This window comes from Carassius carassius, chromosome 1, assembly GCF_963082965.1.
Source record: "Carassius carassius chromosome 1, fCarCar2.1, whole genome shotgun sequence".
Taxonomy (NCBI): Eukaryota; Metazoa; Chordata; class Actinopteri; order Cypriniformes; family Cyprinidae; genus Carassius; species Carassius carassius.
In genome coordinates, this window is record NC_081755.1 from 41,437,928 (window position 1) to 41,452,762 (window position 14,835).

A 14,835-nucleotide genomic window follows, 5' to 3' on the forward strand; every position below is an offset into this window, starting at 1 on the left:
CTTTCCACACAATAAAAATAGTTGTCAAGTTCACTTGCAGTCTTTCTTGGTTTATTAACAAGAAAATGATATATTATGTTAAGATTTTTAACCTTGGTCTCAATGCTCAATAACTTAAAGCTGTGTCACTAGACTCATACATCTGAAACATCTCAATCAAAATGTGTTGTTTTTGTTTCTTAGTCATTTCTGATCTCATAAAGGCAATAAGTGAGTCAAGGAAAAAAGCTGCAGTGGTTCCCCTGTGCTGGTCTGGTCTATGAGAATCCATCTTCACAGACAGGAAACCAGACTGAACTCAACTGGAGTGCAGTCATAGGCCGGGTCAAAGGTCATAACAGTCAAACAAAGTATAAAAAAAAATAATAAAAATGAATACATTTTGTATGTAAATTCTGCATGATGCTGACGTGGACTGACAATGAAAAAATAAATACGCACATGAAAGCAGCCAGAAAGAGAAGAGTGTGTTGTAGGACGACAGCAAGCAGAGGCCTGTCCTGCTGCTTATTTATTCAACACACACTCTCCTTTTCTCTTCATCCCTCTCTAAACCTCTGTAAGATGCCAGAGTGATAGCTTAGAGGCTAAAATTCCCTCCCCGGCACTCATCTTCATCCATTTAACACACACTGTACACTCGCTCACTCACACACACACACACCTGTCTATTATCATCATCCTAATTCATTTTTAGAACAGAAAATGACCACAAATGTGCCCCTAAACATTTATCAAACAACCTTTTTTTAGTATTTTTTATATACACTGAGAGAAAAAGTGTAGAAACAATTTTCATGCAGAAATTGCTAGGACGTTTTACAAATGATTACAAATAACTCATTTAACACATTGAATTAAACATGACATTTTGAAGTAATAAGACTGAAAATGTATTTTCTTGTAAAACATAATACAGTAATCTATTTACAATTTCGAAAAATCATTCATAGCACTTTTTTGTTATTATATTTAAGTGCTTTTGTCATTTTATTAGTCTCTTTCTTATATTAATTGTTTATAGCTTAAATTAATTTTCATTTCAGTTTTAGTAGTTTAGGTTTTTCACAATTCAAAAAAGAAAATAATGCATTTCAGTCCTTAAAACCATAAATACAATCAAATAAAAAAAAGTGTTTTATTATACTAAAGTGCTTTATAGTATTATAAAATTATACTATATATACAGGCTTATAAAAAATATATTTCAGTTCGCTGCCATGGCAACATTTCTCATTAAGTTTTTCATCAAATATTTATCTTTTATTTTATATCAGCTTAATTTCAATAACCAAAAAACAATTTTAAAGAGTTTTAGTCAACAATAGCAAGACTGTTGTCAACTGGCAAAACAAGGTCAGAGTAATTCACTGTTTGCATATTTCTATTTACATGTGAAAGTAGGACATTTCACTACAAAGTTTGTTCCAGTTGATGCGCTGTGGTCTAAAATATGAATTCTGATTTATTTCTCCTTTTAACTGAACCTCTCCATTCCTCATTTTGTCATGAACTTGTGGGTTTTGAGGTTGCGAGGCTAAACTTGTGTCCAGTGTGTAACTCTGAGGGCTGGAGCAGGCCAGGAATCATGCTGGGGAAACTATGCCTATACCCTCAGTTGAAGAAACTTTAAAAGGTCTGACGGAAATCAATAACTACAAACAGTGAGGCCTGTGGTGTATCAGATCGTTCTGTAAACAAACCGAGCCTCCACAGAGCAGATATGCAAAGCATCAAACTCGATCCTCTCCATCAACCCAAGCTAATATGTTATGCTAAGTGTCAAAGCAGAAAACCGCAGAGCGGATCTTTTCTAGTCCATGCCTGTATGACCAGTTCAAGTGAAATATGTTACCTTTGCATTTTTTTTTTTCATTTTATAGTTTTTCTCAATCGATTTGACACTTTTCTCCAATACAATGTACTTTTTCTCAAAACAATTAACACGTCAACAATGCTCCCATTCCATTCAAAATAATCTTGACAGTCCCAAGTTGTATGTACCCTACAATCAGAGTTAAAAATTATTTCATGTCTTCCGGTACAAGCCCCAGTACTAAACCTAGCCCTAAAATCTGACTGTTTGATAAGACTGTCAGACTTTCATGCTATCGCTGATAATAGTAGGAAGTCTACAGGTAACATTTAAACAAGTTAACTTTATAACCTATGCTTCAAGTGGTCTACTGCTTACTTTTACCAACTACACCCCAACCTACTGTATGATACTGATTATAAGAAAAGTTGTAAAAATATAAGAAATCATAAGAAAAAAATTACTAGGATCACAGGTACAAATAAAGAGTTTGAAATCCTGCTTATGAAGCAGGATAACAAGGAGATCAAATAGATGATCATAGATTATAGGAAAGGGAGGAGACATCCACGTGACTGCAGTGCAGGGGGTCACACCAGTGGGTATTACATTGCAAAGAAAAAAAACAACTAACTGTCTAATTCTCCTAAAAACTGTTCAAATATGTCACAGGAGCATCCTGATTGCATCACAGGCTGGTATGTGAGCTGCTGTGCCCTGAAGTGCTGTGCTGAACAATGCAATCAAATCAGCGGAGGTCATTACTGCTTTTGAGCTGCCCAAACATACAAGACTTCAGTTCGATGTCTTAAGCAGATCAGATCTATTCCTAAAGACCTTAGTTATATAGACTTATTTCACTTGCACCTTCTGCCAAATGGTATCAGAATATTCAACCAAGGACCAACAGACTATAAAAGCAGCTTCTATGTGGAGGAAATGAGGCTACTAAATTGCTGCAGTCACCCATCACTGATTCATATGCATAAAGGTTGACATAACCTTACCAGCGCTGTTTGAGTTATGGATGTAAATAATAATAAAAATGTAATAAATTATATTTAGAACGATGATTTTAAAATCATGATTTTACATCACGATCAAACATTTCTAGGCGTCAAGCGAGATAAAGCTGCATGTGTTGTAATAAGTTTTACCAGCAGATGGCAGTACATACTAAAGAAATTACTAAGAAGCTTTACTCATAGGCTATATGAGTGTGGAAATATTTCATGGTTATTATATTAACTGAATATATACTAAAAAATAACAATAATAATAACTAAGTCGCAACATCAAACAAATAGTCTTATATTATATCCATAATATTTGAGTTTGATATTTGTAGTAGTAATTAATTAAATTGAAATTGGTTTTGATTTGCCATCCTCCACTTATAAATTCCTGAATTGAATTCATAATTTTTTATAACAATATAATATTTTCCTGTTCGTATGCATGTTGTACAATTTTAAATCATGTTCACTTAATAGCTACATTGAACTAACAGAACAGAAGGCGTGAAATTATGACATTTAGTCTAATTAAATAGACTTGATTAAAATGGTTTCATTTTAAATGTTTGTTGTTTTACTTTTTTTATTTATTTTTTTCTCGCCTTAGACCCCCGCCCCCTCCCCAAACACACACACACACACACACACACCTCTCCCCTTTGCACCCGCAGCTCGCAATGCATCTGACTGCGTTAATCTGTTTGTTTTTCAAAGCGGTACAGTAAACACTGATGCTCGCGCAAGTAAGCATGCGTGTTTACGTCCTCCTTTAACTAATCGATTCTGCCTGCCATGTGACCACGTAACCCGCTCACGCGAGCGCCGAGTTGCATGATCCGCTTTAAGTTATTTAAAGTCCGCTGCTCCAGCTCGCAGTTGACACGGGAGTTGCCATGGCGAGCGGCGGCGAGCAGAAGGTGGTGCTGATCACCGGCTGCTCCTCCGGGATCGGACTGCGGATCGCCGTGCTGCTGGCCAGAGACGAACTGAACCGTTACCATGGTAAACGCGCTCATTTGCGTTCTAATTCCTTCAGCGCTCAAACTTCTAGCTATAGAACGTTCTATTTCTGCTTAGAATATTTCAGAACGTCCTCAGATTCTAGAAGTTCGCAGTACATTTACACATGCTTACAGTCGCTATGAATCGATAGCATACAAGTCTTATTTTGTAACGCAACTGTTGGACATTTTCATTACATAACAAGATGTATGTATGTAAATTGTCTCTTCATCCCCAAACGTAAGATTCTACATTCAATTTTCTCTAGCTGAACCCAAAGGCTCTTTGTTGTCATGTGAAAGCGCAGTTTCCAGGGCACGGCTCGCCAGGCGGAGATCATAAAGAGACTGCCAGTTCTCTTTCAAGTGACTTCTCCAGTACAAAGCTCCCTTTATGGCTGTGAATTGTAAACCGCTGCCCTGGTTTAGTGCCGTGTCTAATGCGCCCATAGTTCACACACTGGAATGAGTGTTGGGAGAGGGACAAAGTTGGAGACCTGTACAAGTGAGGGCCATCTGAAGACTTCATGTGCACTTGGTGCAGGGCAAAACCATTGGACGTTTTTTATTTCCTACTCAGCTGCATCCAGAGACTCATTAATGTCAGTCAAATACAATGTGTTTGGTTTACAGCAGAGGCCCTTGGTGGATTAAGAGATAAATCCTGTATATAGTACATTATATGCTGCTTACTGTACACATATTGATGTACAGTCCTGTAGCCTACTAATAATCTACATTACACTTGAATTATACGTTCTTCTTTAGCTTTGGTTTGTTATTATAGTCATTTTAATATAAAGTCTGGCATGTTGAAGTCCCCTTATTTTACTACACGAAAGACGTTAAAATGAAACAGAATGGGAAGTTTCCCATCCACCCATCTCTTTCATTCTTTTTCATCTTTTAAATGAATTCCGTCTGAACTTTGTCCTCATTCGAAGAGTATTGCAACAGTGGGAATTTTTTTTTTTTCAGAAAAACAAAATCCTCTGAGATTAAACATTTCATTGGTTCTGGTTATAATTAGGAGCAGTGATATATGCCAACTTCAAAGAAGCCAAAAAAAAAATTCCAATTACAAGAGAGAGTGGCTCATTCAAGAATGTTTAATCTGCCTCAAGTCTTACTCTGAAACAACAGCTTTAACAACAAGGAGGTTGTTCTCGCAAACACATTTATGTTGTGGCCTTGTTTGGCCGCACAGGCTTTGTGTGTCGTAAGAATTCATTTTTTTCTCTCATCAGGTCCAATTTACGCTTTATAAATTTATCTAGTTTAAGCAGACAGGAATGCAGATTTCCCAGCAGCTGCGTCTCCATCATCACCTTACAGATGCATTACATTCTACTCATGCTTACTGGATCTTGTCAACAGCAGCTGGGCTGTGACTGATCATGCAGGCTGTCTGTTTACAGAATGACCCTTCAACACTTTGATCCGCTTTGGAGGCTCCTCAGCCTCATGTAAAATCAAAGATGATTTAATCAGCAGATCAAACATCAGTCCACTCAAGGTGTGGTAGTGTCACAGAGACAGACACTGTTAAAGTAACGCCTAACAGCGTCAAAGAAGCAAAGTTAGCCTATGATGTAAATCTTGAAGTTCAAACTGAATAATGTCTTTATTTATTTAGTGGACACTTTTATCCAGCGTGACTTATAAATGAGGATTACAAGACTATTCATGCTAAGGAGGCAGTAACAGGACAATTACTGCAATACAAAGTACTACATGCTAGAAAGGAGATGAGTGGAGAAAATACGGCGCATATATATATATATATATATATATCGTATTTTTCGGACTATAAGTCGCACCTGAGTATAAGTCGCATCAGTCCAAAAATACGTCATGATGAGGAAAAAAAACATAAGTCGCACTGGACTATAAGTTTTAGAACCAAGACAAAACACTACCGTCTACAGCCGCGAGAGGGCGCTCTATGTCTTCAGTGTAGACTACAGGAGCACTGAGCAGCATAGAGCACCATCTCATGGCTGTAGACGGTAATGTTTTCTATTGGTTCCGGTCTCTTAGTTCATTTCTCTCGGTTCATGTCAAATTAATTTTGATTAATTAATTACACCTGACTATAAGTCGCAGGACCAGCCAAACTATGAAAAAAAGTGTGACTTATAGTCCGGAAAATACGGTATATATATATATATATATATATATATACAGTACAGACCAAAAGTTTGGACACACCTTCTCATTCAAAGAGTTTTCTTTATTTTCATGACTATGAAAATTGTAGAGTCACACTGAAGGCATCAAGGGCTATTTGACCAAGAAGGAGAGTGATGGGGTGCTGCGCCAGATGACCTGGCCTCCACAGTCACCGGACCTGAACCCAATCGAGATGGTTTAGGGGTGAGCTGGACCGCAGACAGAAGGCAAAAAGGCCAACAAGTGCTAAGCATCTCTCGAGGAACTCCTTCAAGACTGTTGGAAGACTATTTCAGGTGACTACCTGTTGAAGCTCATCAAGAGAATGCCAAGAGTGTGCAAAGCAGTAATCAAAGCAAAAGGTGGCTACTTTGAAGAACCTAGAATATGACATATTTTCAGTTGTTTCACATTTTTTTGTTATGTATATAATTCCATATATAATTCCACATGTGTTAATTCATAGTTTTGATGCCTTCAGTGTGGATCTACAATTTTCATAGTCATGAAAATAAAGAAAACTCTTTGAATGAGAAGGTGTGTCCAAACTTTTGGTCTGTACTATATATATATATATATATATACATATATATATATACATATATATATATATATATATATATATATATACATATATATATATACCTATATATACATATATATATATATATATATATATATATATATATATGTATATATATATATATAGTACATATGTTTGGGGTCTGTAAGATTTTTTAAAATGTTTTTGAAAGAAGTCAATCAAGCTGATTTTAACCCCTTTAATCAATAATAATGAAACAATATTGCTACTGTATTTGTATGGCATTTATTCCTGTGATGCAAAACAAAATTTTCAGCACAATTTCTGTAGTCTTCAGTGTCACATGAATCTTCAGAAATCATTCTAATATACTAATTTGCTCCTCAAGAAACAGTTATTATTAGTAGTAGTATTATCCATGTTAAAACCATTGTGCTGCTTACTTTTTTTGTGCAAACCGAAGGTTTTTTTCCCAAGATTTTCTGATGAATAGAAAGTTTAAAAGAACAGCATTTATGAGAATATAAATCTTTTGTAACACTGTTAATATCTTTACTGTTGCTTTTGATAAATTTTGCATCCTTGCTGAATACATTTTTTTTTAATTGTACTGACCCCAAACTTTTGAATGCATTACAGCCAATCACTAATATCACACTGTTGATCTAGATAAGGATAACACTGATTACTCCAAATCCACCTACAAGAATTACAGATGAATGATGTTCAGCAAGCTTATTATAACATCTGGGATTGGTGCTTGATTTAGGTCAGTGTCCCCTCAGGTGTTCAAAGTGCAAAGTGCATTAAAAAGTCTTCAGCTTATCTTTCTGCCATAGTTTAATTAAGCAACACTTACCACTGATTAGACTTGAGTGCTTTGTTCGAGTCAGCATATATGTCAGCGCAGAAAAAGATAAAAGGGATCAAATTAAATCAAACTGCAATCTCCTGCGGTGATTTTAGGACAAAGCGTCTCAGAGTCAACTCAAGTCATCTTTATTATAGCACTATAAACAGTTTAAAGCAGCTTCACAGTAATAAAGAATTGGGGATGCAAACTTCTTCGAATATGAGAAAAATAAAAAAATCAGCTTTAAAAAGACAACTGTCATTATTCCACTCTCTATGTGTAGATATATTAGTCCTTAATTTTGATGATTCTCTGTCACTTGTCTTGAAGTTATTGCCACTATGAGAGACCTGAGAAAGAAGGACCGGCTGGTGGAGGCGGCGGGTGACACATACGGAAAGACCTTGACACTGCTGTCCTTGGATGTGTGCAGTGATGACTCAGTCAGGCAGTGTATTGACAGTGTAAAGGACCGCCACATCGACATTCTCAGTGAGTGCACACTGCCTTTGACCTCATATAGGCTTTGTTCATACTGCAGGGGAAATCTGATTTTTTTTTAGATGGGCTATTTAAAAAAAAAGGGCTTGTATAAAAAAATAGAAAAAACACTGGTTGCAATAGTAATGAGACAAACCTGTGCAGCTTCACCTTGCAAGAATTTAGCAAAGGATGTTTTGCCAATGATCATGTTTCATTAGCAAACAATAAAATATACTGAAACTGTGGATACAGTTAAAGGGATGGTTCACCCAAAAATGAGTTTTTTCAAACCTGTTTGTATTTCAGTTTGATTCACATTTACTTGTATTGCGCTTTTCACAACACATAGTTTTAAAGCAGCTTCACAAGAATGTTTCTAGTTTACAAATAAAGAGAGATTGGTCATCAGAGGTGACTTAAAGTAATGTCCTTATGACAAAACACATGTACAGTTCTAAATTTGTACAAATCATGCAGTTATAGTTAACAATAAACACTTTAAAGCGGTGATCTCATGATGTGATTACAACGGTCACATAATGACCACCTGTTGTTTTTGTTCTTGCCGAAACACCTATTGTATTAACCTTTCACATGACGAATAAGAGAGACACACAAATCCTATTTGACTGTTCAGACTCGAACGTACAGTATTAACAAAAAACTTTAATAGGATTTCAAACGAGTCCACGTTCGAAGGCTTGCATCAGGCTTAAACAAATTGGATTTCATGTTTTCAGCATGTTCAGGCTACAGAAAAAGACACTGAGTTGGATTGAGCAAATAAAATATTTGTTCTACCTACGAACACATTTCATTGTCTGCTCGGTCAATTTAATGTAACAGTTTGAGAATTGAGGCTACAGATGTCTAGACAACTAGAATAAGCATGTGCTGACTGATATTATTTAAAAAGATATGTGGTCACCATAGATTAATACTAGCCTAGAGCCTCAGAGAACAGTCAAGACCATAACCACCTGTCCTTCCTCTCTGATTGTCCAGTTAATAACGCAGGCGTGGGTTTGCTGGGCCCTGTGGAGAGCATCAGCATGGATGACATGAAGAAAGTGTTTGAGACCAACTTCTTCGGAACTGTGCGCATGATAAAAGAGGTCATGCCGGACATGAAGAAGAGGCAATCCGGCCACATTATCGTCATGAGCAGCGTAATGGGCCTGCAGGGTATGATGGACAAACCTTCTGTGTGTCACACAGCTGAATGCTTGACAGTCCAAGGGACAATAGAGCCATTCACAGTTATGCACTTAGCTGAAGAGCATTATGACAGTCAGATATTGCACATATGGTTTGGGCCACTTTGAGAGGGCAGCAGAACAATGACATGATCACTGAATATGTCTCTGTTGACCTCACCTGCAGGTGTGGTATTCAACGATGTCTACACGGCCTCTAAGTTCGCCATAGAGGGCTTCTGTGAGAGTATGGCTGTGCAGCTGCTGAAGTTTAATGTGAAGTAAGTGATCCGAAGTCTTATGATTGAAAGCCCGTGCATGTCAGGTCTGAAATTTTAGCATGCAAAAGTGAACAACAAGGTTTAAAACCATAACAATGAACATATCAATGAAATATCAAATTGCGATGATATATGTTTATAAATGTGAGGTTCAGCAAATGAGAAAAGAATGAGACCGAAGTAGTTTTGTGTGATGTTGTATAAATATATTATACTCATGTTATTTAGCTACACTTACAACACTGGTTTAGTGCCATTGAGAGTAATCTCATAATCCTCAAGAATCTTTGTCAGGGAACTCTAGGCCACAGGATGAGTTAAAAATATTTAAATAAATTAATTTAAATCTGAATAAAACATTTTTTCAAAATGTACTGAAGTACATACAGCTCTTCTGGAATCAAAAAACATGCTGTGGTTAATTAAAATATATTGATACTCTGTTTTTGTTGATTAAAAAAAAAGTGTTTAAAATAAGCAGTTTTGCTATAGTTACAGCAGAAATATTGGAAATATCTCTCCACTACAAAAAATATAACTTTCTCTGGAAAAAAATGCTAGTAAATTAAATAGAAAGAAACAGCAATTAACACAGAATTAAACATGAAATGTTGACATAGAAAGACTCCAACTGTATTTTCTTGTAATACAACATTTTCCACCTTTGTTTTATTTCTATCTTTGAACAGTAATTTTCTGCAGTGAATATGGAGAGGCCCTTGAATATTTTTTTTTTCGAGGAAAAAAAAGGGGGATTTTATTTTTAACCATATGAATTTACTCTCATTTAAATGCCTATAATGAGATTTGGTCTCAAGATTAATTGACTGATTTATTTACATGGTTCTACAAACTTGTTGTGCTCACCAGACTTGGCATATAAACAGGCTTTTTATAATCCATTGGCATTAAAGTGTGCTATGGTGCTAATGTAGCCTTCCTTCTATACTCCTAGACTATCTCTGATTGAGCCAGGCCCAGTGCATACAGAGTTTGAAACAAAGATGATGGAAGAGGTGGCCAAGATGGAGTATCCAGGAGCAGATGCAGACACGGTCAGATACTTCAAGGATGTGTACATACCATCGTCCATCGATATCTTTGAGGCACTGGGACAAACCCCTGAGGACATTGCTAAAGTATGTGTTTGACTGCAAACATACAAACTCTAGAAATTCATTACATTGTAAACAAGCTCTAATGTTTCTACGCTACCCTTTAAGTCTCCACAGATTTTTCATTTATACACTAAACCTATTACTATTATTCTCTTCTTAATTACCCACGATCCAGTGCACCAAGAAAGTGATTGAATCCAGCCGTCCCCGATTCCGCAATCTGACCAACAGCCTCTACACACCGATTGTGGCCATGAAATACGCGGATGAGAGCGGAGGACTCTCAGTGCACACTTTCTACAACCTGCTCTTTAACTTCGGCTCACTTATGCACATCACCATGAGCATCCTCAAATGCCTGACATGCAGCTGCCTGCGCAGACGCACTATCTCTCCTGACTGAAGAGGGCAGCAGTGAGAAGCACACGCTCCCAATTCCCTCAGTTTACAGCAGAACGGACACAACTCAAAGCAGCAAACAATAGAATATAATACCTCAAAGGAATAATCCACATTAAACACACATGAATCAGCTGGATTTTTTTTTCTTCACGTAATCAAGTGAATTAGACATTGTTTTAAAGTAGTATGCTGGTTTAAGTTATTACCATGATTGTCAGTTTTGGAGCATTTTTGCATTTACAAAAAAATAACTAGTTCATGAAATCAAACCATACACTATAACAGACGCTCATGATGGTCATGATTGAACTGACAAAGAATCACATAGCTGCCTTTATTTGTACTAATGATTTACAATGTCTGTTAAACTCTGACAGAGTTAACATTGATGGAATTTTCCAGCACTCCATGTTTTCACTGTCGTATGGTAGGAGGCACTATTAGACGTCTTCTGAAAGAGTCTGGATCAAAACACGACTGGCAGAGACCCATCTGGGAAGAAGACAAGTCTGAAGCTCGGAGGGCAGAGGACTGATGCATTGCTGTTGCCTGAAGTTTTTTATCGAGGACTGACTACTGAGGAGTCAAAATATAAACTTGGGAAGACTGAGGACTGTGAGGTTTAGTTATTGAGAATAAAGTAAATTTGGGTGTTGTGGGGAACTGGGATTTTTGACCAAAGGTCTGTATAGGTAAGAGATGGCAGGGAAAGAAACAGACAGTACGAGTATGGATTGCAGTGAGGGAGATGAGAGGAGAGTAAATGAGCGGGAGAGAATGTAGAAAACTTAGATAGCATCGTGTAAGATGAATGACAAAAGGAGTAGAGAAAAAGGAAACTTGTATTAATTTAATTTTAGGGGAAAAGTCTACCGAAGGAGGAGCTCTGTTTGTAAAGGCCTATTAAAAGTTTTATTGTAAAATGAATATTTGTTGTGTTCATTTATTTGATTCTCAATTAAAATACCAATACACTGTACAACATGACGGTAATTAATACAATTAATGCAACGTCTGTGGTATTATTTTATCAGGAAAAAATGTAACGGTGCCAGTCAACAGAGAGTTTGCACATCAGCAGAGCTGGGTAGTAACGGATTACATGTAATCTGGATTACGTAATCAGATTTCAAAACTCAAGTACTTGTAATTAGAGTAAACTACTTTTTAAAATACTAGTAATCAGACTACAGTTATTTTTAATGGATTACATGATTACATTTTATTTACACAATGGTAATAAGTTGTTCACAATTCATTGATTCTCCTAAATTTCCTTTTTTCTTCCTTTTATAGTCTTTTTCAAAATTCATGTTTGCAATGTAGCTATTTTTTTTTTTTTTTTTTTCATTGATACATTCATTTGCACTTCTAGTGTTTTATTAGATTAAATATTTAACCTGGCAGTGATATTGCTGTGAATTTCATGTTTTTCAATATTGGTTTTATGTAGCGTAGCTAAATTTACTTAATTATAAGTAATTAATTAAAAGTTTTATTCAGTGTTACAGGCAAACACTAACAGCAAGGCACATTAGTGTTAGTATTTTGTAAGTATTAAACTGTCCATACACTGCACTTGAAAAAGAAGCAATTGTGGCTCTTGTTGGTAAATTAAATATATTTTGTGGAATATCTTTTTTTAGTATATATGTCAAAATAGTACAAGATTAGGCTAATTCAATATATGTGCTATCAAATAAGGTTAGCACAAATGTAATATAAATATAATCCAAAAGTAATCAGATTACATTACCAAACATTTTTAATCTAAGAGATTATATTACTGACTACAAATTTTGTCATGTAATCTGTAATCAGTGACTGATTACAATTCATAAGTAATCTACCCAGCTCTGCACATCAGTTATATAAAGCCTAAATCAGCGGTTCTCAGTTCCAGTCCTTGATATCAGCATTGATGCAGTATTTAAAAAGGAACACAGAACAGAAAAGACCGTTTTAAGTTTAAAAATTAATCTTAATCACTCTGAAAATAGAAACGGAATTAAATTAGGCCTATTGTTATTATTGAATTTACAGGGTATGGTGGCATTTCTATTGTAAACACTACTGTTGTAGAAAAAAATATTTCTGTCTTATTTAAAATAGAATTATATTATAATACTGTTCTGAATGTATTAATTTTTTTATTATAATGATGATAAAAACAGGATCGATAAGTGTGGCCAATAAATCGGAGGATGAGAAAATCAGTATAAGCTTGTTATATCAGGGTTGTGATGATTTTAAGGCACGTTTTTTAAATAAATACTGTAATAAAAAAAGTTCGAAGTAATAGTTTTTAGTCAGACAACAAAGACAAGACCCTTTGACGCCCATTAAAACTTTTCCTAATCAAACAGCAGTAAACGAAAGAGAACAGGCACCTTTGTTTATATTGCTGTGTGTAGAACATTAGCTGCATTTTTTATATTTAATTTTAAAGAAATGTAATTACGTCCCCCTTCACTTTATCCGGGCAGGTGTGTTCACGTAGAGGTTTCTAGATTTAAATTCAGAGGCAGTATCTATAGTCTATGCCTGACCTGAAGTTGTATTCGTATCCACAATGAGGAGAAGTGAAAATCGCTCAACACTCTCATGCAGTGTTATGTTTAAATCATACTCGAAGCAGGAGGGCGCCCACGTGCAGAAAGTCCAAAACAGACTCATAGTAGGAATGACTTGTGACGTGCAGGACACCCTAATATGGACAAAGGCATCCTGCTTTTGATACACACTCCCTTATTGTGTTTTATGCATCTTCTTTTCTTTGTTAATGTTCTCCTGAAGGTATCTGTATATTTTCATCCAATTTCTTAAATAATAATAATAATAAAAGCAGATAATAAGAAAAAGCAGAAGGAAAAAAGTGTGGGGGAAAAAATCCTCATCAGAGCACCCTAGTTGTAACTGTGGAGGAAATGACAGTGTAAAAGCCCCTCCCTCCACAAAGATTTAAGTTAATACAGAGGACATACAGATATATGTACAAAGATAGCATTCAGATTTTTACAGATAGGTTAAAGGATTTCCAAACAGAGGCTCTGCAGTATGTCCCCTGATCTCAAGTGGAACAGAATAACCACACAACCAACTATTGTAGTATACCAGAGACAATCCTGAAAGGACTTTGGGTATACTCAACATTAGCAGAGGCCAGACATTGTGAATTATACCAGCAGAGGGCGACAGAGTACATAAACAAATAAAGAAGTAGTGTTCAGAGAAACCGTCTGAGATCTGTGCTCTCATTACTGTGGGAGGTTCTCAATTTGAAGGCTGCATCCTAGTGAAGTTGTGTCCTCCCTAGTCTAGTCCTTAAGGCTTCTATGATTCCTCCTCAACGGTGAACACTAGAATCAGACAGTCTAGTAAGTGTGCATGGCTACATCATAAATGTACATACTTCGTATTAAAAAATCTTTAATTAACTGAATATAAAGTGACTATTTTGGGTGACTGGAGGGCACAGAGCATAGATTACACTTGATGCATCCTTTAAAATATGCAGAATGATGGAAATGAAGAAATGAAGGACCTTCAAACTGAGACGGGATATACAGGCTTACTAGGGTGCAGCCTTCCAGTTGAGAAACACTGTATGGCTGCATTCAAAATCACATCCTTCCACACTATATAGCAGGCAAAAAACAGTATGTGAAAAGAGTGGTATGTCCGAAATCAAAGTATTCATAAAACAGTAGATACAAATAACCCGTATGGCCTGCTACTTGTTACAAGATTCTGAAATGCGCATCCAATGGACGCTTTTCTGTCCCATGAGGCCACAGAAGAAAACTTGGGAATGGCAGTGAAGCAACACATCTGACACTGCAGGTCACATGACACCACGATGAATGCAGTACCATCCGGGTAACATTAATACTACATATAATCATACTACATAGAATGTACTTTTTTATCAGACACAAAGTACTTATTCAAAA

General features: G+C 36.2%; 1 protein-coding gene across 1 annotated transcript; it reads left to right on the top strand.

The window, feature by feature from the left end:
- Positions 1-3,517: 3,517 nt before the first annotated feature.
- On the top strand, positions 3,518-11,809 carry rdh8a (retinol dehydrogenase 8a). Its single transcript, XM_059559329.1, has 6 exons — positions 3,518-3,834; positions 7,733-7,894; positions 8,891-9,070; positions 9,269-9,362; positions 10,318-10,501; positions 10,656-11,809. Exons 1-6 carry the CDS (start codon positions 3,726-3,728, stop codon positions 10,881-10,883), a joined length of 957 nt encoding a protein of 318 aa, XP_059415312.1. The 5' UTR covers positions 3,518-3,725; the 3' UTR covers positions 10,884-11,809.
- The last annotated feature ends 3,026 nt before the right edge of the window (positions 11,810-14,835 follow it).

Bases quoted from the DNA above. Each gene is read 5' to 3' on its own strand.
- rdh8a (XM_059559329.1), top strand. From the start codon at position 3,726: ATGGCGAGCGGCGGCGAGCAGAAGGTGGTGCTGATCACCGGCTGCTCC. The intron at 7,895-8,890 runs GTGAGTGCACAC...CTGATTGTCCAG, and splicing joins CCGCCACATCGACATTCTCA to TTAATAACGCAGGCGTGGGT. The intron at 9,071-9,268 runs GTATGATGGACA...CCTCACCTGCAG, and splicing joins CAGCGTAATGGGCCTGCAGG to GTGTGGTATTCAACGATGTC.